The following is a 25,009-nucleotide window of genomic DNA, read 5'->3' as shown; positions in this document are numbered from 1 at the left end:
TTTGCCATTACTTTCTGCAGTCTGGCTGACTGATGAAACTCTCCCACTCTTACCGCCTGCCATCAGGCATATTGGAAGGAGTTACAGGCTGATAATCAACCTGGTTGGCTTTGCTATGTACACACTTCCTTGAACCTAGAAACCGTAGGTAGGGACACTCTAACTGCGCCACAAAATCTCTCACGATCAGTGCCCCTTAATATCTTGAAAATTCCCAGCAAATCACTCCTGAACTGTCTAAATTACAAGGAATAGAACCCTGATTTTTGTCATCTCCCTTAATTTAATCCTTGGAGTCTAGGTATCATTTTGGTAAATCTATGATGCGCTCCCTCCTAAGGTATGGTTCCCAGTACTGCTCATAATTCTTCTGGTGTGGTCTAACCAGGGCTTTGTATAGAAGAAGTATGACTCCCAACCCCTTGTATTCTTGTCATTAAGGTGTAAAGGTCAGCATTCCATTAGCCTTTTTGTTTATTTTCTGTACCTCTTCATGACATGGACCCCTAAGTGGACCATCACTGTTTCCAGATTTTCTCTGAGAAAGTACCCTCTTCTATACATTTAAGATCCAAAATGGATGGCCTCACATTTGCCACAGTTTTGGCCATTCAATCAATATCTCTTAGTAATTTTATGCTTCCATCTAAACTGCTTACAAGACTATCTTTGGGTCATTAGCAAACTTGGATGTACCAGTTTCTTATCCCACCATCTAAATTGTTAATAAATGCAGCGAATAGTTGAAATCCTAACACAAATCCCTGCGGGATGTCACTAGTCCCTGACCAGGATCCCTACACTCTGTCTCTTGCCAGTCAGCCAATTACTTAGCCAGGTTAATAATTTGCTGTTGATTCAATGAGCCTCATCTTTAACTAGCAACCTCTTCTGATGTATTCTATTTAATGCCTTCTGGAAGTCCATATAAATAACATCCATAGACATTCCCCTATCCGTTACTTCAGTCAACTCTTCAAAAAATTCAATCAGGCTCATTAGTCAGGATCCACCCTTTCCAGGTCCATGCTGAGCCTCTCTGATTGGCCAAAGTTCAATGATTATCAACACCCTCGTTTAAGTGAATTAAGTGTGAGTACTGAAGCTAATTGTGCAGATTGCGCAAACAGCCAGGAAAAGGCGCAGTTTGTATTCAGTACACAACACAATGAGGTGATTATTGGCAAAGGGACTTGCTGTACATAGATTGCGGAATCCAACTATTCCAAACCTGATTCTAGGTAATTTTGATGCTTCCTAATTCATTCACCCAACAAGCACAATTCTCCAACAGGGTACAACCTCCGGACACAGTCCTTTAAGGCTTTGATGCCCCAATCTCCCATCTCACTAGACATCCAGTCACAGGCTGTTCTTCAGTTCTCTCCGTACATATGTACTGAGCAAGGACAGTTTACACTCAGCTCTTGCCTCTGGCTCAAGTAGGTTCAATTCCAAGGACTTCAGCACAAGATCTATGCTGACACCTCAGTGCTGTACTGGGGGAGTGCTGCAGTGTTGGAGGTGTCCTTCTCTCTTGTGATGTTAAACTTAAACCTTCAGGTGCCAGAAAGGAGCCCACGGCTTGATTTCAAGGAGTCTGGGGTTATCCCCAGTGTCCTGGCCAGTACTTAGCCCTCAAGCAACATCGCTAAAAATCAGATTACCAGGTCATTATCTCATTGTTGTTTGTGGGAGCTTGCTATGCACAAATTGGTTGCAACATTTCATATATGACAACAATACTTACATTTCAAAAGTAGTTTTTTGGGTGTAAAGAGCTTTGCGAAACTCTGGGAGCTTCCAACATCGAACCCTTGACTGATGTTTGTATGACTAAATTAGACACCCATGTTACAAGCTGAGTGGCTGTAAAATGGGGTCCTGATTGGGAGGGGGGTCCTGATTGGGAGGGGGCCCTGATAGGGAGGGGGGTGCTGATTGAGAGGGGATCCCGATTGGGAGGGGGTCCTGATTGGGTTTCCTGATTGGGAGGGGGGTCCTGATTGGGAGGGGGGTCCTGGTTGGGAGGGAGTCCTGACTGGGAGGGTGTCCTGACTGGGAGGGGTTTCCTGATTGGGAGGGGTTTCCTGATTGGGAGGGGGGTCCTGATTGGGAGGGGGTCCTGACTGGGAGGGGGTCCTGACTGGGAGGGGTTTCCTGATTGGGAGGGGTTTCCTGATTGGGAGGGGGGTCATGATTGGGAGGGGGTCCTGATTGGGAGGGGGTTCCTGATTAGGAGGGGGTCCTGATTGGGAGGAAGGTCCTGATTGGGAGGGCGTTCCTAATTGGGAGGGGGTCCTGATTGGGAGGGGGGTCCTGATTGGGAGGGGTTTCCTGATTGGGAGGGGGGGTCCTGATTGGGAGGGGGTGCTGATTGGGAGGGCATTCCTAATTGGGAGGGGGTCCTGATTGGGAGGGGGGTCCTGATTGGGAGGGGGTCCTGATTGGGAGGGGGTCCTGATTGGGAGGGGGTCCCGATTGGGAGGGGGGTCCTGATTGGGAGGGGGTCCTGATTGGGAGGGGTTTCCTGATTGGGAGGGGGGTACTGATTGGGAGGGGGGTCTTGATTGGGAGGGGGTGTTGATTGGGAGGGGCTGCTGATTTACCCACTGTGCAGAACAACATATTCTTCCAAAGGAGACTTTGCTCTGGTATTAATGCAGGTCTGCCTGTGACTGTAATGGTAGCGAAATTTTACCTGAGAATTGGCCTCCTCACATGGTTATACTCATTCCAATGCAAAATGACAATTGGCCCCTACACTCAGTTTACACTGTCATGGGGTCATCCCCTTTCACCCATGTGTGAGCAACTGGTTTCAAAGTATTGGATACGAAGTCACCTGGAAGCTGCCCATCCTCCCAGTAGATAAAGATATTCAACTTGGGGTGGAACATAGGAGCAAGGAGTAGGCCATTCGGCCCATCGAGCTTCTCCGTCATTCAGTCAGACCATGGCTGATCACCTACCTCAATGCCACTGTCCCGCACTTTCACCATATCCCTTGATGTCATTAGTCTCCAGAAACCTATGGACTTCTGCCTTGAATGTGCTCAATGATTGAGCTTCCTGGGGCTGAGAGTTCCAAAGATTCACCACCCTCTGAGTGAAGAAATCCCTCCTGCACTGGGTGGAAGTCATAATACGAAATGGGGTGAGACAGTTACCCAGTGGAGGAGTTTACTTTTAATTAACGTTGAAACAGGAATAGGCCATTCAGCAATATTCCACCATGGATAGTCTAATTACTCTTTTGGTTAATAAATCGTGTGTGTATATAGTAAATTCAGAGTCCGAGAGTGACCCCCATCTCGGGTGTGCAGTGTAGATGGCGGAGTTCCACTCTGTAAGTCTTGTCGCTGTCAATTTTCTAGACATAACAATAAGCATGTGTTGCGGGCCCAGTTCCGCCGGTGCCTTTCTCAGCTCAACCTGCCAGCGACCGAGGAAGAGATGGATCTCCTGGACAAAGTGTTCTCTGATGAACTGGGCTTCAACTACATCAGGTTCCTGGAGCAGGTGGATCCCCAGGAGAAGCCTGAGAAGATGTGAGTACGAGTGTGCGTTACCGGATGGTGTAAAGGCACTGGAGTGGCAGGCGGGGTTTTCCACCTCCCCCTCACCTCCATCGCCTCTTGCTGATAGTTTGTGTTGGGTTATATCGACGTGGGTGTCAATGACATCTTAACTTAGTAGATGTCCTCAAGTTTGGAACTTTCTACCTGCTGCAGGAGTTTACTAATCCAGGGCCGCAGTGCTGCCGCCCCCTTCCAAGGACGGCTATCCACGTCCAGGAGTGCTGGCCAATGGGAGGGCTGAGTGCTCAGCAGCGCCACCAAGCGTGGTGGCCACTGCCAGCACTGCACTTGGAAGAAAAGGATGCCATGCTAAGTGGGGTCAGGGGTGGGTGGATTGGTTGGGGGGGGGGGGTCGGGTGGCGGTGTTGGAGCCAGTCAGGTGGGTCCAGGTGGGGTTGTTGGGGGTGTGGTGAGGGCAAGTGTCACAATTGCCGTGGTGGCACCCATTGTCCCTGAGCCTTTTTGTGGGGCAAAGAGTGCCTGAATAGGAGGACACCCCCCCACCTCCCCTGAGCCTGCCAATGGTAAAATGCCAGCGGTGACAGGAAGAAACTTTTGGCTGGCCATTTAAATGACTCAATTGAGCACAGGGCAGGAGGGCCAACAACCCCACTGCCAGCAAGATGCCTTGGTGCCAGGGAGACGATGGGCACTCCACCACAACCCACCCCCCCCCCCCCCCCACCAACCCACCTTCCCTCACCATTTTACCTGGCAGCCTTGCCTCCCAGCCCATCCCCAAAGGGCTGGTAAAATTCAACCCCACGTGTCTGCCATAATAATGCAGACCAGGAAGCTATTTGGCAAGGGGAAGCATTAAAACCAAGCCAGATCCCACCTCTGCTTAACAAACATTTTCCAACAGGTAAGGATCAGAAGATGGAACCCAGGATGAGTTGATTCCGATCATCAGTCTCAGAGTTGCTAATGTCGATGTGACTGTAAATGAGTTAATTCAGCATAGATCAGGAAAGGGCTGGGAAGGGACATGGTTGTTGCCGATGTTCTGGTGAAACTGGAGCTAAGCATAGGCATCCGATGGAGGAGGATGGCACGACTGACTCTGCCAAAGGTTGCAATGGACACAAGGAAGACAAGGAAAGATCACAGAACCATGGCTCCAGTCCAGGAGAGATGACCAATAGTTCAGCTGAAACCCATTGATAACCCTGATGCTCTCCCAGCTGATGCCCCACACCCTTCACCCTTTGTAAACGCCATGGAGAATTCTTCTGCTCATCTTCGATTCTGCAGTGAGTGCCCCTTCCTCACCACGCCAACCTCCGCTGACCCACGCTGTTGAGTCTCGAGCCAAGCAAGCTGGTTGCTGGGCTGTGGTGACTCGGAGCTGTGCTGTGGTGAGTGGGGCCTGGGAATCGGGGAGGTGGATTTAAGGCTGTGTTACTCCACGAGCAGGTTGGACCTTTTTGCATCTTTGACATTTCTGCTTTTATTCTTCCACAGGTACAACAAACTAATGAATGAAATTCACCTGCTGAATAAGTCAAGGAAAAGCTTTGAACAGCGGGCTTCATCTGACATCAACTGCATCTTAGAAAAGATTAAAACCAAGGTGAAAATATTTAGCACAGGTTATCAGAGTCCATTCCCATTCTCTCTCTAACAACACAGAATTACAATATCACTATCACATTACTGCTGTTTTACAGACTGCCCCTCACATCTGGCCAGACTCCCCTGCTGCCCGCACCCTAACTCACACCAGGTCTCACCCACCCATCACCCCTGTGCATGCCGCTCTACTTTGACTCCCGGTCTGGCAAGGCCTCACTTTTAAAATTCTCATTCTTGTTTCCAAATCCCTCCATGGCATCACCCTCATCTTTTCCAGCCCCACAACCCTCTGAGATCTCTGCACTCCTCCAAATCTGGCTTTTTGTGGCCCTCCCTTTTATTCACTTCGCCACTGGTGGCCGTCCCTTCAGTTGTTTAGGCCTAAGCTCTCAAATTCCTTCCTGTAAAGCCTGTCTACCTCTCCCTCCTCCTTTAAGCTTACCTCTTTCACAAGCTTTTGGTCACCTGTCCTAATATCAGCGTCAATGTTAACGGTGCTATATAAATGCAGCGGTGTGTACTATATACAAGATGCGCTGCAGCCACTCACCAAGCCTCCTTCGACAGCACCTTCCAAACCCATGACCTCTACCACCTAGAAGGACAAGAGCAGCCAATAATTGGGAGCGCCACCACCTGGAGGTTCCCCTCCAAACCACACACCATCCTAACCTGGAAATATATCGCCGTTCCTTCACTGTCGCTGGGTCAAAATCCTAGCAGCACTGTGGATGTACCTACACCAGATGGACTGTAGCAGTTCAAGACGGTGGCTCACCATCACCTTCCCAAGGGCAATCGGTGATGGGCAGTACATGCTGGCCTTGTCAGTGACACTCACATCCCATGAACAATTAATAACAAGAGAATTCTCTCACTTTTTCACACCTTTTTGCGAGGGAAGTGTGCAAAGATACAAAACAGCATCAAAGCCAGGCTCTGCCAACAATTCTTGCAGACCTAGGTGCAAACACTTTCGCACTAAAAGGAGCTTGTGCTGGTTAAAATGATGGTGAGACCATCAGGACTAGTAGCCCTATGGAAGAGGCTGAGCTCTCAGCCTGAGCACAAACCTGCTACTTGCTTGGAGAGCAACCAACCGCTAACCTACCAGCCGTAATGACTAATTATCTGACTGGTACTTGTCAAGCCTGACACATAAGGAATGAACATTTTGAGACCCCCATGGATATCGACCCCAGCAAAGAGTCTTTGATTCCAGGGAAGGGGAGTATGAATGTTGATGAGGTGAATAATGACCTTAGTAGTAGAGTTGAGGTCATATCCATTTTCCCCATCACAACCAACTCACAACATCTAAACTGCAAAGTGAAATATTCCATACTAAAACCCCAGATGTCTCATATTGAATATACAGTACTTAACATCGCAAGCTTAATAAATCTCAGGGTTGACTATTGATTTCAGTATAAAGGGGAGGCAAGTACAATGTTGCCATATTATGCCCCTCTCAAGTCTAAAATCACCCCTCCTCCTTTCTAAGACCACGTTAGAAGGATATGAGGCTTTTAGTGAAGCAATCGTGTGTTTAAATGTTAGTGGTTCAGATGTGAGTCATGAAAGAGAAAGACTGCTGTTTCCTGCTGCGAGCTGCTCCTTACCTGTATTGTATTGGTTCAGATGTACAGAAAGCCGATTAAGATAGGCGACCATATGAAGGACTTTGACAAACTGAATAGCAGGCGTATTCTAAAGAGTAACTTCAGGAGGGCGCTTGACTTGGATGGGTTTGAGTTACAACCTTCGGAGATGGCAATTCTTGAGAAAGCGTAAGTAGACATTGCAGATTTTCTGCTTGAAACAACAGGGCTTCAACCCTGTTATCATTAAATTCACCACCTTTTTGAATTCCTTCTGTAAATCTCTCCATCTCTCCCTCCTCTTAGACACTCCTTAAAACCCAGCTCTTGGACCAAGCTTTTGGTCATTTGTCCTAATATGTGGCTCAGTGTTAAGTTTTGTTTGACAATACTCCTGTGTAGTGCCTTGGGGTGTTTTACTACGTTAAAGGCGCTATACTAATGCTGTAATGTTGTTTAGATCCCAAAAGTGACAGCTGCAGTAACAGATCTTATATAAGTTTCTGTCTATGTAGCAAGTTATAGGTTATAGGGTCTCCTACTGAGGTACTGAGTACAGAAAATTGTGGAGCGACACAGCTGAATACAGGTAGCTTGTACCTTTCCCTGGCTGGAATCTGGGTTTGTGGAACAGCTGTGGACCTCAGCAGGGCAGGGAATAAAATATTGCAGCTAAGTAAATTTAATATTTTCAAAAGCTGAACTTTGGAAACTGTTTCCAAGGGAGATTAAAGCTGGAAGTGATTACCGGGCACTAAACACAAACCCATTGAAATACCAGTTCACTATCTACACATCGCAACAGGGACCCATTGAGCTTAGACTGAGTCCCTTCAGGTGGTTGGTGTTTTTCTCAAGTTAGCACTTTCTGGCAACTCCTGCGACCAACCAGGCCCCAGACGTATAGGCTTTTATCTTTCCTCTGGCTCCCAGCCTATGAGGTCAAGAGGGGGATGTTTGGGGTCTGGTTACAGATGTGAGGCGAGTCCCAAACCTCTTAAAAGCAGCAAACCAAGGAAGGTAATCTTTCAGCTTGGAAGCTGCATTCTGAAGACCATGTGCTTTCGCATTCCACAGCGAGTGCAACGCACTTGAGCCAAGTATGAAATGTAGAGTCAATGCTAAAGTCCTCATCCCTATGTTCCTCCCAGGTTTGCTTGTGCACCCCAATATACAGTGCACAACCCTGCACCCCACTGTCACGCTTGCTCATATTTAATGGTACCATTGTTCACACCAAGCTCAATGTGGTCTTCAGTGCTCTTTCTATGCCAGTTGAAGGTGTAATTGGCCTCATGAATGGAGCCTGTGCTGGCTAATCTGGTTCCTTGTAGAGGGGCAATGTTGACTCCAAGCTTGTGTAGCTCAGGGTCAATCAGGGCCGTCTTGCATGAAAACTGTAAAATTCACCTCCAATATTCTCCCTCCACCTGGACGCCTCCCTCTGGTTTCTTACCTCCTCTTGAGCTTTTCATCAAGAACTGTAAAATTTCGGCATGACATCAGTCGTCTCAATTTCTCTGCTCTTCTCACCCATTCTAATCTGTCTCTCTCTGAACTTACTGCACTCCATTCTCTCAGGTCCAACCCCAACATTGTCATCAAACCCGCTGACAAGGGTGGTGCTGTTGTTGTCTGGCGCACTGACCTCTACCTCGCGGAGGCTGAGCATCAACTCGCAGACACTTCCTTCTACCTCTCCCTGGACCATGACCCCACCACTGAACATCAAGCCATTGTTTCCAGGACTGTCACTGACCTCATCTCCTCTGGAGATCTACCTCCCACAGCTTCCAACCTGAAAGTCGCCCAACCTCAGACGGCCCGCTTTTACCTCCTACCCAAAAACCACAAACAGAGCTGTCCCCGTAGACCGATCGTGTCAGCCTGTTCCTGCCCCACGGAACTCATTTCTCATTAGCTTGACTCCCTTCTCTCTCCCCTTGTCCAGTCCCTTCCCACCTACATCCGTGATTCTTCTGACACCTTAGGTCACATCAACAATTTCCGGTTCCCTGGCCCCAACCGCTTCCTCTTCACCATGGACGTCCAATCCCTCTACACCTCCATCCCCCACCAGGATGGTCTGAGAGCCCTTAGCTTCTTCCTCGAACAGAGGCCCGAACAATCCCCATCCACCACTACTCTCCTCCGTCTGGCTGAACTTGTTCTCACACTGAACAATTTCTCCTTTAACTCCTCTCACTTCCTCCAAATAAAAGGTGTGGTAAGGGTACCCGCATGGGCCCCAGCTATGCCTGTCTCTTTATGGGGTATGTGGAACATTCCTTGTTCCAGTCCTACTCCGGCCCCCTCCCACAACTCTTTCTCTGGCACATCGATGATTGCTTCGGTGCTGCTTCATGCTCTCATCGGGACTTGGAAAAATTTATTAATTTTGCTTCCAATCTCCACCCCTCCATCATTTTCACATGGTCCATCTCTGACAATTCCCTTCCCTTCCTTGACCTCTCTGTCTCAATTTCTGGTGATAGACTGTCCACCAATATCCATTACAAACCCACCAACTCCCACAGCTACCTCGACTACAGCTCCTCACACCCCACTTCCTGTAAGGACTCCATCCCATTCTCTCAGTTCCTTCACCTCCGTCGCATCTGTTCTGATGATGCTACCTTCAAAAACAGTTCCTCTGACAAGTCCTCCTTCTTCCTTAACCGAGGTTTTCCACCCACGGTCGTTGACAGGGTCCTCAACCGTGTCCGGCCCATCTCCCACGCATCCGCCCTCATGCCTTCTCCTCCCTCCCAGAAACATGATAGGGTTCCCCTTGTCCTCAGTTATCACCCCACCAGCCTCTGCATTCAAAGGATCATCCTCTACCATTTCCGCCAACTCCAGTATGATGCCACCACCAAACACATCTTCCCTTCACCCCCCCCGCCGGCATTCCGTAGGGATCATTCCCTCCGGGACACCCTGGTCCACTCCTCCATCAGCCCCTACTCTTCAACCCCCACCTATGGCACCTCCCCATGCCCACGCAAAAGATGTAACACCTGCCCCTTCACTTCCTCTCTCCTCACTGCCCAAGGGCCCAAACACTCCATTCAAGTGAAGCAGCATTTCACTTGCATTTCCCCCAACTTAGTCTACTGCATTCATTGCTCCCAATGTGGTCTCCTCTACATTGGAGAGACCAAACATAAACTGGGCGACCGCTTTGCAAAACACCTGCGGTCTGCCGCAAGAATGACCCAAACCTCCCTGTCGCTTGCCATTTTAACACTCCACCTTGCTCTCTTGCCCACATGTCTGTCCTTGGCTTGCTGCATTGTTCCAGTGAAGCCCAACGCAAACTGGAGGAACAACACCTCATCTTCCGACTAGGCACTTTACAGCCTTCCGGACTGAATACTGAGTTCAACAACTTTAGATCTTGAACTCCCTCCTCCATCCCCACCCCCTTTCCGTTTCTTCCCCCTTCCTTTTGTTTTTTCCAACAATTTATATAGATTTTTCTTTTCCCACCTATTTCCATTATTTTTAAATCTTTTATGCCTTGCTAGTCTTTCCACCCCACTAGAGCTGTACCTTGAGTGCCCTGCCATCCATTCTTAATTAGCACATTCGTTTAGATAATATCATCACCTTCAACAGCTCTTTGTTCCTTTGTCTGTGACATCTTTTGATTATCTGCTCCTATCACTGCTTTCTTGTCCCTACAACCACCACCCCCCTGCACTTCTCTCCCCCCACCCCCCCACCTTAAACCATCTTATATTTCACCCCTCTCCTAATATTCACTCAGTTCTGTTGAAGGGTCGTGAGGACTCGAAACGTCAACTCTTTTCTTCTCCGCCGATGCTGCCAGACCTGCTGAGTTTTTCCAGGTAATTCTGTTTTTGTTTTGCATTACACTCGCTGTGGAATGTGGGTTATTGTTCATGCCAGGACAGAAAGTCATCACTCCAGCTTCCAAGACGAAAGATTACCTTTTTTGTTTGCTGCATTGCCCATGGTTTGAGGAGGAGCAGACTTGTTGAGCGTCTGTAACTGGCCCCCCTCCAAACCCCCCACCCTTGATCTCATAGGCTGGAGGAAAGACTATACTTCTGAGGCCTAGTTGGTTACAGGATTGCTGGAAGGAGCTAGCTTGAGGGAAACACCAAACACCTAAAGGGATTCCACTCAAGATTTTGTGGTCAGCTTTATCCCGTGAGCCATGAACTCTTGTTGTTAATGTTGAAAGACGTCAATGGGCAGGGCCCAGATTGCCATGGATGTAGATGTGATCTTGTCCTCCAGATGTGCCATTCCCTAGCCAGCACCCTCTACATCTGCAGTGCCCACCGGTGAAACCCAGCCTAGTCACTAATCCCCTCGATACCCAGAAGGAAAAAAAATCAGTAAAAACTGGGAAGTACGAATACTGATCCAAACTCTTCTTTTCCTTCTGGGTAGAGCCCCCACCTTGGCAAATGAAGTTAAATTAAAGCCCCTCACTAGTCCACCACCTTAGCAATTTCATCCCCCCACCATGTAAAACGCACACCTCAATACTAATCAACCTCAGTAAGCCGCCATCTCAGCACTAAAACCCCCCCCGACAGGCCCCCACCTCAGCACTAACTCCCCCTCAACAACCTTTCACCATAGCATTCTAATCCCCCACATCGCTCCCTAAATTCCCTCAACTAAATCCCCCAATAATTCCTCAATGGACCTCTCGCCACAGCACTAAATCTCCAAAAATAATTCCTCACCCCACAGCAAAATCCACCCAAAATAATGACCCCTCACTATGACACTAGAGACCCCCGGGTAGCTCCTCACCCAGCACTAAAACCAGACTGGAGAACATACAGCCTCTGATTAATCAGCGAGGCCTCACCCAGCCTCATGAGGCCTCAGGATGGTCCCAGTTGGACCCCGGAGTGCAAGAGTACTGGAGGGAAGGGGCACCCTCCCTGACTCCAAGGAGCAACTCGCAGGGCCAAGCCAGCTCCCTACTCTCTGTGGCTTCCAGCCAGCCTTACGCTCAGGCTTCACACTGCACCAGGCCCCAGATTCCCCCCTATCCACCCTAGGAATGGTGAGGCCACACCTGGAATCCGGTGTAGAAATTTGGTTTCCATATTTAAGGAAGGATATGCTTGCAATGGAGACAGTACAGTGAAGGTTCGCTAGATTGATCCAAATGGGATGAGAGGGTTGTCCTATGGTGAGGCGCTGAGTAAACCGGGTGTATATTCTCTGGAGTTTAAAAGAATGAGAAAACATTCAAGAATATGAAAGACAGGGTAGAGACCAAGACATTGGGCAGAATTTTACCGCCCCTCCTGTCGGCTTGATTTTCCAGTCCCGTCAAAGTCAGTGGACTTTTGAACAGCTTTCCGCATTTTCCAGCCCCACCCCCACCGCAACGAGGCCTTAAAATTCCGCCCATTGTCTCCCCGGGCTGGGGAATCTAGAACATGGGATCGCAGCCTCAGGGTAAGGGGATGATCTTTTAGGACTGAGATGAGGAGACATCTCTTCACTCAAAGGGCTGTGAATCTTTGGCATTCTCTACCCCAGAGGGTTGCGGATGCTCCATCGTTGAATACACTCCGCACCAGGTATGAATCGTGTGAGAAATCGGACTACGTTGATTATAAGCAATTCATCGCTGGAATTGAATCCATATTTACACTCGAGCATCGAGAAGTTTCCTCGAGCAGAGGTATGATCAGTGGCCTTAAAAAATTTCCCTTTCCGTCTCTTACTGGAGATATTAGATCCCAAGTAAAACACGCGATTTTCAGGCCAAGAGATTTAGTCCATGAGTAATTTACAGCAGAATTGAAAACAATTTCTTTCTACTCATGTGTCAAATAGGCAGATTTCTTTTGCTCTCTCAGGGAATCGAGGGATATGGGGAGCGGGCAGGAAAATAAGAGTTGAAGCCCATGATTAGCCATGGTTATATTTGAATGGTGGAGCAGGCTCAATGATCAGTAGGGTCTTCTCCCGCAATAAAAACGGAACATGCTGGAAAAAAATCAGCAGGTCTGGCGGCAGCTGTGGAGAGAGAAACAGAATTAATGCTTCGAGTCTAACATGACTCTTCACCTGAGTTTCTCCTGCTTCTCCTGGTCTTCTCCTGCTCTTAATCCTTATGCTCTTACGGGTGCTGCACTGTTGGAGGTGCTGCCTTTCGGATCAGACATTGAACTGAGGCCCTCTCCCGGCCCTCTCAGGTGGATCCTATGGTCACCATTCAGAGAAGAACAGGGTCATTCGCCCCCGGCCAATATTTATCCCTCAATCAACATCACTAGAAATAGATTATCTGGTTGTTATCACATTGCTGCTTGTGTGAGCTTATTGTGCATAAATTGGGAGCTGTTTTTCCTACATAGAAACATAGGAGTAGGCCATTCAGCCCGTCGAACCTGCTCCTCCATTTAATTAGACCATGGCTGACCATCTACCTCAATGCCACTTTCCTGCAGTATCTCCATATCCCTTGATGTCATTAGTCTCCAGAAATCTATCAATTTCTGTCTTGAACATGCTCAATGATTGAGCTTCCACAGCTCTCTGGGGTAGAGAACTTCAAAAACTCACTACCCTCTGAGTGTTGAAATTCCTCCTCATCTCAGTCCTAAATGGCCTGCCCATTATCCTGATACTGTGTCCCCTGGTTCTAGACTCAACAGCCAGGGGAAACATTCTATCCACACCCACCCTGTTATGCCCTGTAAGAATTTTGTAGGTCTCAATGAGATAATCTCCCGTTCCTTGAAACTCTAGAGAATTGAGGCCCAGTTTCCTCAATTTGCCCTCGGAAGACAATCCCATATGGTGAACCTCTGATGCACTCCTGCTATGGCAAGTTTACATCAGTAACTACACTTTATTGGCTGTAAAGCACTTTGAGACATTCTGAGACCATGAAAGACATGATATATATGCATCTTCTTTCATCCTCTCTTCATCCTTATTTTTGCAGAAAGGTCAGTAACATTTTCCACATTTCAAACTGATGCCAATATGATCTTGTATTACAGACTGTTATCAACATTGTCCCATATTCAAACTATTACAAACATGTAATACTGGGAACTATCCTAAACATCATCCTACGTCACCAACTACAATAAACTATTGTTAACATTACCCTCCATTATAAACTGTTACAAACATTACGGACTAGATGATGAACAATTAAAACATTTGACGTATTTTTTCAGCATTAAGTGTGGATAATCTCAGGCCTTTCAATTTACACCCTGCACCAGGTATGAATCGTGTGAGAAACCAGATTACGTTGATTATAAACGATTCATCGCAGAAATTGAATCCATATTTACACTTGAGCATCTTGAGAAGTTTCCTCGAGCAGAGGTATGATCAGTGGCCTTAACAAATTTCCCTTTCCATCTCTCACTGGAGATGTTAGATCACAAGTAAAACATGTGATTTTCAGGCCAAGAGATTTAGCCCATGAGCGATTTACAGCAGAATTGAAAACACTTTCTTTCTACTCATGTGTCAAACTGGCTAAGGATATCTTGCTCCAGAATCTTTTCTTTGAAGCTGATTGTTCCATGTTTATCTGTATACAGGAACCCTCAGGGCTGGGCTCAGTTTGCTGAATGTAGCATTGACACCAATGTCCTTCTGCTGAAGAGAGGAAAGTCAGATTAGCCAGAGCGGCCACTCATTTTGTACGTGTGTGTGTGTGTGTGTGTGTGTGTATGGCTGTGTGAGTGTATGCCTGTGTGTGTGTGTACCTTTGTGTGTGTGTGTGTGTATGTGTATGGCTGTGTGAGTGTGTGCCTGTGTGTGTGTGCCTTTGTGTGTGTGTGTGTGTGTGTGTGTGTGTGTCTGTATGGCTGTGTGAGTGAATGCCTGTGTGTGTGTGTACCTTTGTGTGTGTGTGTGTGTATGTGTATGGCTGTGTGAGTGTGTGCCTGTGTGTGTGTGCCTTTGTGTGTGTGTGTGTGTGTCTGTCTGTCTGTCATGCCTGCGTGAGTCTGTGTATGGCTGTGTGTGTGTGTGCCTGTGTGTGTGTGTGAATGTGTGTGTGTGCCTTTGTGTGTGCGTGTGTCTGTCTGTCTGTCATGCCTGCGTGTGTCTGTGTATGGCTGTGTGTGTGTGTGCCTGTGTGTGTGTGTGAATGTGTGTGTGTACCTTTGTCTGTGTGTGTGTGTCTGTCTGTCATGCCTGTGTGTGTCTGTGTATGGCTGTGTGTGTGTGTGCCTGTGTGTGTGTGAATGTTTATATACATGTGTGTGACTGTGTGTCTGGGTGCGTGTGTGAGATCACATGGATCTGTATTCACATGCATTGATGGCAGATGACAGACTCTGGTCTGGCAATCACTCCTTCAAAGCAGAATAGATGCTGACGCACAAGGACTGATTTGCCCAGTTTGTGAAACCTGCTCTAGTCCTCATCCGCCTAGTCATCCACATCAGGAAATTGCCAGCGTGATGAAGAGCCCAGGGCAAACCTGCCAGTGAATTCCTCATGGATGTTACCAATGGGCAAGGCTTCTTACCTACAGCAAACCCAGAATGTACCCTTTCCATTATGGAATTAAATCAGAAAATGCTGGAAGTACTCAGCAAAACTGGCAGTATCTCTGGGGCGAGAAACAGAGTTAACGTTTCAGTTCGATGGCCTTTCATCAGAACTGGAAAAAACTTAGAGATGTAACAGGTTTTTAAGCTAGTGCAGAGGCAGGGAAAGTGAGGGAGGTGAAGGACTGTGATAGGTTGGAAGGTGGGGGAGATTAAATGACAAAGGGATGATGGTACAAGACAGAAGGAGACGATAATGGGACATGTAAGGAAACAGAAGATGGGTCCAGAGGAGGTGGAAATGAGAACAACAGCAACAACAACCGCTGTCCAAAAAACCAGGGGTTTGATCAGAAATTGTTCAACTCATGGAAGACTGGAAAGTGCCTAATTGAAAGATGAGGCTGAGGGAGTGGGGGGGGGGGCACCTAAAATAGGTCAGGTGCCCACCCCTCCACCTTCCCGCCCACCCCCGAGCCAATCGGATTGGCCGGAAGCTCCCAAGGGCGGGCTTCCTCGCCAGTGAGGGGCGGAACTCCCGATGTCACCGTGCCCTGTTTAAATTTTCCGGAAGATGGGGGGGGGGGGCAGAAAAATCAGCTGCCCACCCACTGACCTGTCAATGGCCAATTGAGGCTATTGACAGAGAGTCATTCAACTAATTAATGGACCTGCCCGTCCAACCTTAAGGTTAGCGGATAGGCCAGGAGCCCCGGTGGGACTTAGAAAAAGTATGAAAGCTCATCCATGGGTGGGATGAGGTTTCAAGAAGGGTTTTTATAAATGTGATTAAAGCTTTTTTAAAAAAATTATGGACATGTGTCACATGAGGGGACATGTCAGGTGAATTTTTTTTTTCTATTTTTAATAATTTTGACAGTAGAGCCGATCTCCCTGAGGCTGCACTTAGCCTCAGGGAGATGAATGCGCTCTATCATGCGCATGCGTGAAAGAGCGCACTCTCGGGTGTAGGGATTACCCCCCGCCCGCACAGGGATTGCATAGCGCTTCTGTGCAGACGTCATGCTGTGCAGGCCTTAATTGGCCCACCCACGTAAAATGGCACCGCGCCCCCGATTGGGGGTACCAATCACCCGCACTTCGACTTCGCCCCCGACGGGGGGAAAGTTCTGCCCTCTATTGCGATTTCAGAAGGGATAGGAGAGGTGAGGGCAGAAGTGCAGGAAATAGAATGGATAGAGTCAACCATGGTTGAGGCAAAAAACAATGCACCAGAAGCACTGGTGCAGAATGTAGCATCATCAGAATGGATGCAATGGAGACTGAGGAATGGGGAGAATGGAATAAAGTCCTTACTGAAGGTGGGGTGGGAGTTGGGGGTGTAGTAGGGGTTGTAGTAAGTATTGGTCGATAGCCTATCCCCAAGAATGGAGATAGCAAAGTCGGGGAAAGGAAGAGAAGAGTTGGAGATGGGCCGTGTGAAGGTGTGAGAAGGGTGGAAGTTGGAAGCAAAAGGGTTGATTGAAATTTTGCAATTCAAGTAAGGAGCGAGAAATGGGACCAATAGAGTCATCAATGCTTTGGAAAAAGAGCTGGGAGAGGAGGGCACCTGAGCAGGATCAGAACATAGAATCAAAAACAAAAATTGCTGGAAAAACTTAGCAGGTCTGACAGCATCTGTGGAGAGAAAGACAGAGTTAACGTTTCGAGTCCAGATGACTCTCCTTCAGAACTAAAGAGAAGTAGAAATGTGGTGAAATATATATTATTTAAGGGGGTGTGGGGCAGATGAAGCTGGATAGAGGGCCAGCGATAGGTGGAGGCAAAGAAGAGATTGCAAATGATGTCATAAACAAAAGGTCAAAGGGGTGTTGATGGTGGTGATATTGGCTAAAGGAGGTACTAATGGTGACATTAAGAGTAGAAAGCAGGATGGGCAAGTGACAGATGGCCCTAGTGGGGGTGGAGTGGAGGGAGGGGACAGTTTGAGAGAAAAGATGAAAATAGGCTAAAAGCTGGGGATAAAACAATGGATGGAAATAAATTATAAAATTAATAATAGAAATAGGTGGGAAAATAAAAATATATATGTATAAAAATTAAAAAATAAATACTGAAAAAAGGGGGATCAGAAAGGGGGTGGGGATGGAGGAAAGAGTTCATGATCTAAAATTGATTAACTCAATATTCAGTCCGGAAGGCTGTAAAGTGCCTAGTCGGAAGATGAGGTGCTGTTCCTCCCGTTTGCATTGAGCTTCACTGGAACAATGCAGCAGGCCAAGGACAGACATGTGGATATGAGAGCAGGGTGGTGTGTTGAAATGGAAAGCGACAGGGAGGTCTGGGTCCTGCTTGAGGACAGACTGAAGGTGTTCCGCAAAGCTCACCCAGTCTGCGTTTGGTCTCTCCAGTGTAGAGGAGACCACATTGGGAGCAGCGAATGCAGTAGACTAAATTGAGGCAAGTGCAAGTGAAATGCTGCTTCACTTGAAAGGAGTGTTTGGGCCCTTGGACAGTGAGGAGGGGGGGCAGTAAATGGGCAGGTATTGCACCTTCTGCAGTTGCATGGGAAGATGCCATGGGAGGGGGTTGAGGTGTAGGGGGTGTCCCAGAGAGAACAGTCCCTACGGAATGCCAACGGGGGACGGGGGGGTGAAGGGAAGATGTGTTAGATGGTGGCATCATGCTAGAGTTGGCGGAAATGGCAGAGGATGGTTCTGTGATTGCGGAGGCTGGTGGGGTGAAAAGTGAGGACAAGGGGGAACATAGAATGTTCCACATATCCCACAAAAATTACGCAGGTATGGCGAGGACCCATTAAGGTTCACACAACAACACCTTTTACCTGGAGGGTGTGAGTGAACTTAAAGGCAAAGTTGTTCAGTGTGAGAACATGTTGGATCAGGCAGAGGAGGGCAGTGGTGGATGGGGACTGGCTGGGCCTCCAGAATAGGAGAGCCCTCAGGCCATCCTTTGTGAACTGCTTTGAACACTGGAAGTAATCCTACTTTTGTGTTGTATGTATTGAATCAATGCAAATGTAGCAGCTCAGACCAAGGCCACTGGTGTGAAATAGATAGCGTTGGCCGGTTGTTTTTGTGTGTTCTTTAGCATTGTTAATGTTAGATTTTTAAATATTTGTTTTCAAGTGACCACTTAATATAAAACGTTCAGCAGAGCCTGGACTGATGTTGAGGAAAGTTACAGTTAATTTGTCAGGGAGAGGAAACTAGAAAATAGCAGAAGGAAGCAGCGATAAGATCAGAGGACAGAGAGTTATAAAGAGCAAACATGCGAAAAATTGCAGGGTCCAGAGTAAGGAAAATAACAAAATTGACGAAGAGGTATTAAATTGTACATGCGTCACTGTCCATGGAGTAACTAATAAGATTGGTGAACTGCGGGAGCAAGTTGTCACATGGGGTTATGAAGTAGTTGCATTAACAGAGATTACTCAAAGTCAGGAATGGGTTCCTAATATTCCTGGTTACCGAGTATTTGGGAACGATGGAGAAGGAGAAAAAAGGATGGATGATGGCCGGAATTTTGAGGAGGTGATGGGGGAAAGATGGCGAGACCCCTGTGTCGCCTCTTTTCAGGAAGGCCCGCCGTATCTTGTGCCGCTCAGGCACTTAACAGGCCAGCGGTGGGCCATCCCCTGGGATCAAGGACCCTGGGAAGTGAAAGTCCTGCCCACCGAGGGCTACTGGCCAATCAGAGGTTGGCAGCTCTTCTGTGAGCAACAGCCCCACTATGGAGGTGGTGGTTAATGCTGGTACTACACCCACCCGAGTTCTTGGATTGAGGAGGAACCCAAGGAGCAGGTGAGTGGTTGGCGGGTGACTCTCAGCCTGCTCCCCCTCCTCCCAGATGCTGGGACCCTTGATCAGGCACTCAGTGCCTTTGAACTAGGGAACTGACCCCCCCCCGCCGCCCCCACACCCACCTAGCCCAGCCCCGGGACCCCACAAGCAAACACGCCAAGTTAACACCGCAGCAGTGAGGTGAGAGCCTTAAGTGGGCATTAGTTGCGCCAATGAGCCTTCCCGCCATGGAATTAATCGGGGGGGGGGTGGTGGCGAGGGGGGGAGATGCGGAAGGTGACGGGCTCCCTGTCCGCCATGCTCCTGCCTGATTAAATGCCCCCCGCCTAGAAACTTTTCATGAGGGAGGGCAGAAGATTCCACCCATGCTACAGCTCTAAACGGGAAGGTCTTGCTCGCTGGCACCCAGACTGAATCTATTTGGCTTGAATTAAGGAATAGAGGGAGAGCTGTTTAATTGTTGGGAGTTTTTAATAGAACGGTAATGAGTGAGAAGATAAACAAACAAATTTGTCAGCAAATCTAGCTGCAAATTTAGGGGCAGATTGCAAAGGCATGCAACAAAGATAGAGTAGTAACATGAAGAGACTTTAATTATCCTAATATTGACTTTGAAAAGCATAGTATTAAGGGTGGTGTGAAGGAGAGACATTTCTGATGTGTGTAGAGTGGAACTTTCTCAATCAGCACGTTTCCTGTCCACCAAAGAAGGAAATAACCCTGAATCTGCTGAATTGCCCATCAACCCTGGAAGCAGATCATTGGCTGCCAAGGTGGGATGGTCAGAAGTCCCACCTCGGTTAGCTGGGACTTGGCCCCAGTTGTTTCCCTCCCCACTCTACCTCATTCCCCCCACCCACTCCCCGTGCCACTTCCATGCCAACTCCTGCCCTTCACCTATCCCCATGCCCCCTCATGCCCCCATGACCCCCTCCATGCCTCCCATGCAACATACATGCTGCCTCATATACCCCTGCCACCTCCATAGTCACTCACCCAGCCTCTATAATGCACAGACCTCAGGAGCCATGTGGAGCTGAAAAAGAAATTAAACTTCTGACAATACGAGCATACAAATTCGGAGCAGGATTAGGCCACTTGGCCCCTCGTGCCTGCTCTGCTCTTCAATAAGATCATGGCTGATCTGAATATAGCCTCAACTCCACATTCCTGCCTACCCCCGATAACCTTTCACCCCCTTGTTAATCAGGAATCTAGCCACCTCTGCCTTAAAAATATCCAAAGACTCTGCTTCCTCTGCCTTTTGAGGAGGGAGCGCCAAGACTCACTACCCACTGAGAAAAGTTTCTCCTCATCCCTGTCTTAAATGGGCGACTCCTTATTTTTAAACAGTGACCCCTAGTCCTATATTCTCCCAAAAGAAGGAACACCCTCTCCATATTCATTGTGTCAAGACCCCTCAGGATCTTATATGTTTCAATCAAGTCACCTCTTACCCCTCTAAACTCCAGCTTAGCCTGACTGACCTTTCCTCATAAGACAATCTGGCCATTACAGGTATTAGTCTAGTAAACCTTTGCTTCCAACACAGTTACATCTTGCCTTAAATAAGGAGACCAATACTGTACACAGTACTCCAGATGTGATCTCACCAATGCCCTGTACAACTGAAGCATAACCTCCCTACTTTTGTATTCAATTCCCCTCAACTTTCCTAATTACTTGCTGTACCTGCATGCTAACCTTTTGTGTTTCATGCACCAGGACAGCCAGATTCCTCTGAATCTCAGAGCTCTGCAATCTCTCACCATTCAGACAATAAGCTTTTTTTTTATTTTTCCTGCCAAAATGGACAATTTCACATTTTCCCATATTATACCCCATTTGCCAGATCTAGGCCCACTCACTTAACCTATCTATCCCACTCTGTAGACTCCTTATGTCCTCTTCACAACTTACTTTCCTACCTATCTTTGTGTCATCAGCAAATTTAGCAACCATACCTTCGGTCCCTTCATCCAAGTCATTTATATAAATCGTAAAAAGTTGAGGCCCCAGCACTGATCCCTGTGGCACAATATTCGTTATGCTTTGCCAACCAGAAAATGACCCATTTATGCCTACTCTCTGTTTCCTGTTACCTAGCCAATGTTCTATCCATGCCAATATGTTACCCCCTACACCATGAGTTTTTATTTTCTGCAATGACCTCTGATGTGGCACTTTATCAAATGCCTTCTGGAAATCTAAGTACAGTATAACCATCGGTTCCCCTTTATCCACGGCACGTGTTACTTTTTCAAAGAACTCCAATAAATTGGTTAAACATGACTTCCCTTTCACAAAAGCATGTTGACTCTGCCTGATTACCCTGAATTTTTCAAAGTGCCCTACTATAAGGCCTTTAATAATAGCTTCTAACATTTTCTCTATGGCAGATGTTAAGCTATCTCACCTGTAGTTTCCTGCTTTCTGTCTCCCTCCCTTTTTGAATAAAGAAGTTACATTTGCTATTTTCCAATCTAATGGGACCTTCCCCGAATCTAGGGAATTTTGGAAAATTAAAACCAATGCATCAACTATCTCACTAGCCACTTCTATTAAGACCCTAGAATGAAGCTCATCAGGATCCAGGGACTTGTCAGCCTCAGCTCCAACAGTTTGCTCTGTACCACTTCGCTGGTGATTATAATTTTCTTGAGTTCCTCCCTCCCTTCCATTTCCTGATCTACAGCTTTTTCTGAGAAGTATCCTTTGTAGTAAAAACCAAAGCAAAATACCTATGAAATTCATCTGCCATCTCCTTATTTTCCATTATTAATTCACAGATTTACTTTCTGTAGGACCAATGCTCACTTTGTTAACTCATTTTTAAATAGCTATTGAAATTCTTACTATCTGCCTTTATATTTCTAGATAGCTTTTTCTCCTACTCTAATTTTTCCCTCCTTATTAATCAAATAGAGCTCTCGCTCATACACTCTTGATGCACAAAAAAACCTCATATTCATGAAGCCCATTTAAAGATTTTAAATCCCCTCATGTTCAATCTGTTATAAAAACAAACTTCTATTTAGTAACCATATCAAAGAGAGCTAATGCTTTAATAAACTATTTAAACTGCAATCAAAATGTAAATTCATCATCTCCCTGACCCTTCTCCACACCCCCAGCTGAGACAAGTGCTTCTGTAGATTTTAAAACTCAGCCAAGCATTCATAACAACCTCAGCTGGAATAACAGCCCTTGGGAAATGTCAACAATGAACTCTATTGAAACTGCAGCATCAGATGGTAACTTTTTTTCTAACTTACACCAGATGGCTTGTCAATCAAAGTGATCCAGCAGCTAGCATTTCTTTAATTCTAACTGACAACTTCAGCCAGTTTTTCTTTTTGTTTTAAAGGGGTGACATTTCAAATCATGACATTTGTTCCCCCTTCAAGAGCATTTATGTCTACTCCATAAATTTGTGACTCCCGCACTGCATCTAAAGGCCCTTGAAATGATAATTTTCTTGGTCTTGTGCTAGCGCAGAATGTTTACTAAGTCTGCTAAGGTGAAGAAAACATTAACTTTATTAGAACACATCTTATTGTGAGCTATATCTCACCACACGGTTGTACAAAGAGAGCCTGACTCCATGAAAATGCAACCGAATGTTTCAGGCTGAGGACCTTTTGTTAGAACTGGAAACATTTGATTTAGAGAAACAATGGAAAGAGGCCAGAAAATATTGAAGGTAAAACGGTAATCTGGGGAAAAGTAAATTTCAATTAAATGAAGAGACTCAGCACATGAAGATAGAGGTCATTCAGGGAAGAGATAGTTCAGGTAGAAGCTGGGCACATTCCTATGAAGGGAAAAGGCTGAGTATCCACAACTAATGTATCCTAGATGACAAAGGAAATAGAAGTTAAAATAAAACAGTCAAAGAAGATCATGACAGATAGCAGGTGCATTTTTAGGCTCCATTACTAATAACAAGGAAGGTTATGGAAAGTATAGGCGTGAATTGAAAATATTAATATGGAAGGCAAAGAGACATTACAAGAAAAGATTAAGAGACAAATTAAATTGAGCCCTAAAATAGCTTATAAACATTTAACAACAACAACTTATATTTATGTAGTATTTTTTAAACATAATAAAATGCAGTTGCTTTGTAGTACAGAACTTGAGTATTGCTGAAAAAAAAGAGACATGCTGTCAAAACTTTTCATCTTGCACTCATCAGGACAGAATGCCAAATCTCAAAGAGAGCAGCAATTTATACTGCATGAGACGTGGGTGCTAATTGGTTGGCAAGTGGATTCTGCTTGGTAGATGCTTTGCCACGGAGAATACACTAGGGAATCATTAACTGACAAACTTTTGTTTAAACTCAAACCAGGCCAGCCAATTCTGATTGGCCAAGACATTGCCATGGCAAATGAGCCAGCCTTTTGTTTAGTTGGAAAAGGCTCAATGTGTAGGCACGTTCTCCCTGTTTGCAATTGACAGAGCCCTGTGTGTGAATATACGTAGCTTCAAGCACATGTAAGTGAGCCACACTGTGAGCCCAACTGATAATCTTAAATTGGTTGTCAGTTCAGTTCTTAGTGCAGTCAGGATTGTTGAGTAAGTGCTGTCCAATCAGAATCATATCTGATGTTGGACAATATTTTCTGAGTTTTGCAAGCATAGGCTAGTTGAGTACAGTCAGTACTTTGGTATTACTTTGGTATTTGGTCAGTACTTTGAATATATTTGGAATCTCTGTTCACTGATGCTCCCACCCTATAGGTAACCCAGTACAAGCCACCTCCAGATTGGACCCTGAACATGCTGTCTACAGAGGAGGTCACTGTTTACCAGAAGGCCATGGCTAGACTGGCAGAAAGGGTAAGCACATCATGAGGAATTTGATAATGGTCGCTTAACGGTAGCAGAGGTATGGAGAGTAGAATATGCAGGTGGTAGTGGGACTGGACTAGCAGCGCAGAGGCCATGAGTTCAGATTCCACCACAGCAAGATGCATAGTTGAATTTGATAGAGCCTCAGTAAATCTGTTAAAATTTGAGAGTCGGCACCAGGAAAAATGACGTGGAATCTTTTGGATTGTCATGAAAATCCAACAAGTTTGTTCTTTAAGGAGAAACCAGCCACCCCTATCCAGTCTAGCCGACCCGTGACTTTAGTCCCACACCACATGGTTGGTTCCTAAAGCTGTCAGACCCACTATGTTGGCAATAAACAGAGTTGCTCACATCACAAGAAAGAAATGAAAGAGTGAGTGAGCTGCATCCACCCTGGAATGACGTGAATAAGGATTCACAATCTCAGGGTGGTTCCAGTGGATATTCCCAATCTTACCCATGTTGTGGGGAAAGGCTGAATTGCAGGTCAGGTATAGATAGCTGGGTAGGTCTGGCCACCAGGCTATTCAGGCTGCTGTTGGAGATGGCCCTCATAGGTCGAAGGCCCTCCGACTCCTTGGTAAAAAGTGAAAGAAAACTCACGATGGGGGTCCTCTTAGGCCCTTTGGTCTAAAAGGGGGAGAAAGTCCCGGTGAATGACCCAGAGCCATTGGAAGTGAGTAGCCCTTGATCATACTGAGCAAAATAGGGTGAAGGGACCGGGAAACATTAGGTAACATTTGAACATGTAAACCTTGAGCTGCCCATTTTGAGAGGCCCAGGAAATGCGGAGAGTGGCTAATGGATCTGCTGACCAATGTAAAGCATCTACTACCCTTGTCTTTTCTGTAGTATCTGGAAAAGGACCACCCCTCACACTCTACAGGGAGAAACATCCGGCCTATCATTCTCTTTCAAACCCTGATGAACCATTTCCAGAATGTTCTGTTCTTAGTTTACAGACAGGCCAATATCCCCTCCACCGCTAGTGACTCATCACGTCGCATAACAAACAGATTATTTACGGTGATAAAAATGATGATGAACCCCATCGATTTTCCAGAGCTCTGGTA

The 25,009-nt window shown here is 46.7% G+C and overlaps 1 protein-coding gene across 1 annotated transcript in view; it reads left to right on the top strand.

Moving 5' to 3' along the window:
* LOC121270728 overlaps positions 1-19,022 on the top strand; it is a 55,500-nt gene extending 36,478 nt beyond the window's left edge. The window contains exons 18-22 of the mRNA XM_041176108.1: positions 3,378-3,551; positions 5,046-5,154; positions 6,798-6,946; positions 14,005-14,110; positions 18,567-19,022. Coding sequence (XP_041032042.1) covers positions 3,378-3,551; positions 5,046-5,154; positions 6,798-6,946; positions 14,005-14,110; positions 18,567-19,022 — 994 coding nt within the window. The remainder of the gene's footprint in view (positions 1-3,377; positions 3,552-5,045; positions 5,155-6,797; positions 6,947-14,004; positions 14,111-18,566) is intronic.
* The last annotated feature ends 5,987 nt before the right edge of the window (positions 19,023-25,009 follow it).

The sequence above is a fragment of the Carcharodon carcharias genome, chromosome 28 (genome assembly GCF_017639515.1).
Source record: "Carcharodon carcharias isolate sCarCar2 chromosome 28, sCarCar2.pri, whole genome shotgun sequence".
Classification (NCBI taxonomy): domain Eukaryota; kingdom Metazoa; phylum Chordata; class Chondrichthyes; order Lamniformes; family Lamnidae; genus Carcharodon; species Carcharodon carcharias.
The sequence above is the reverse complement of the archived record's forward strand: the minus strand, read 5'-3'. Positions and strand labels throughout refer to the sequence as shown.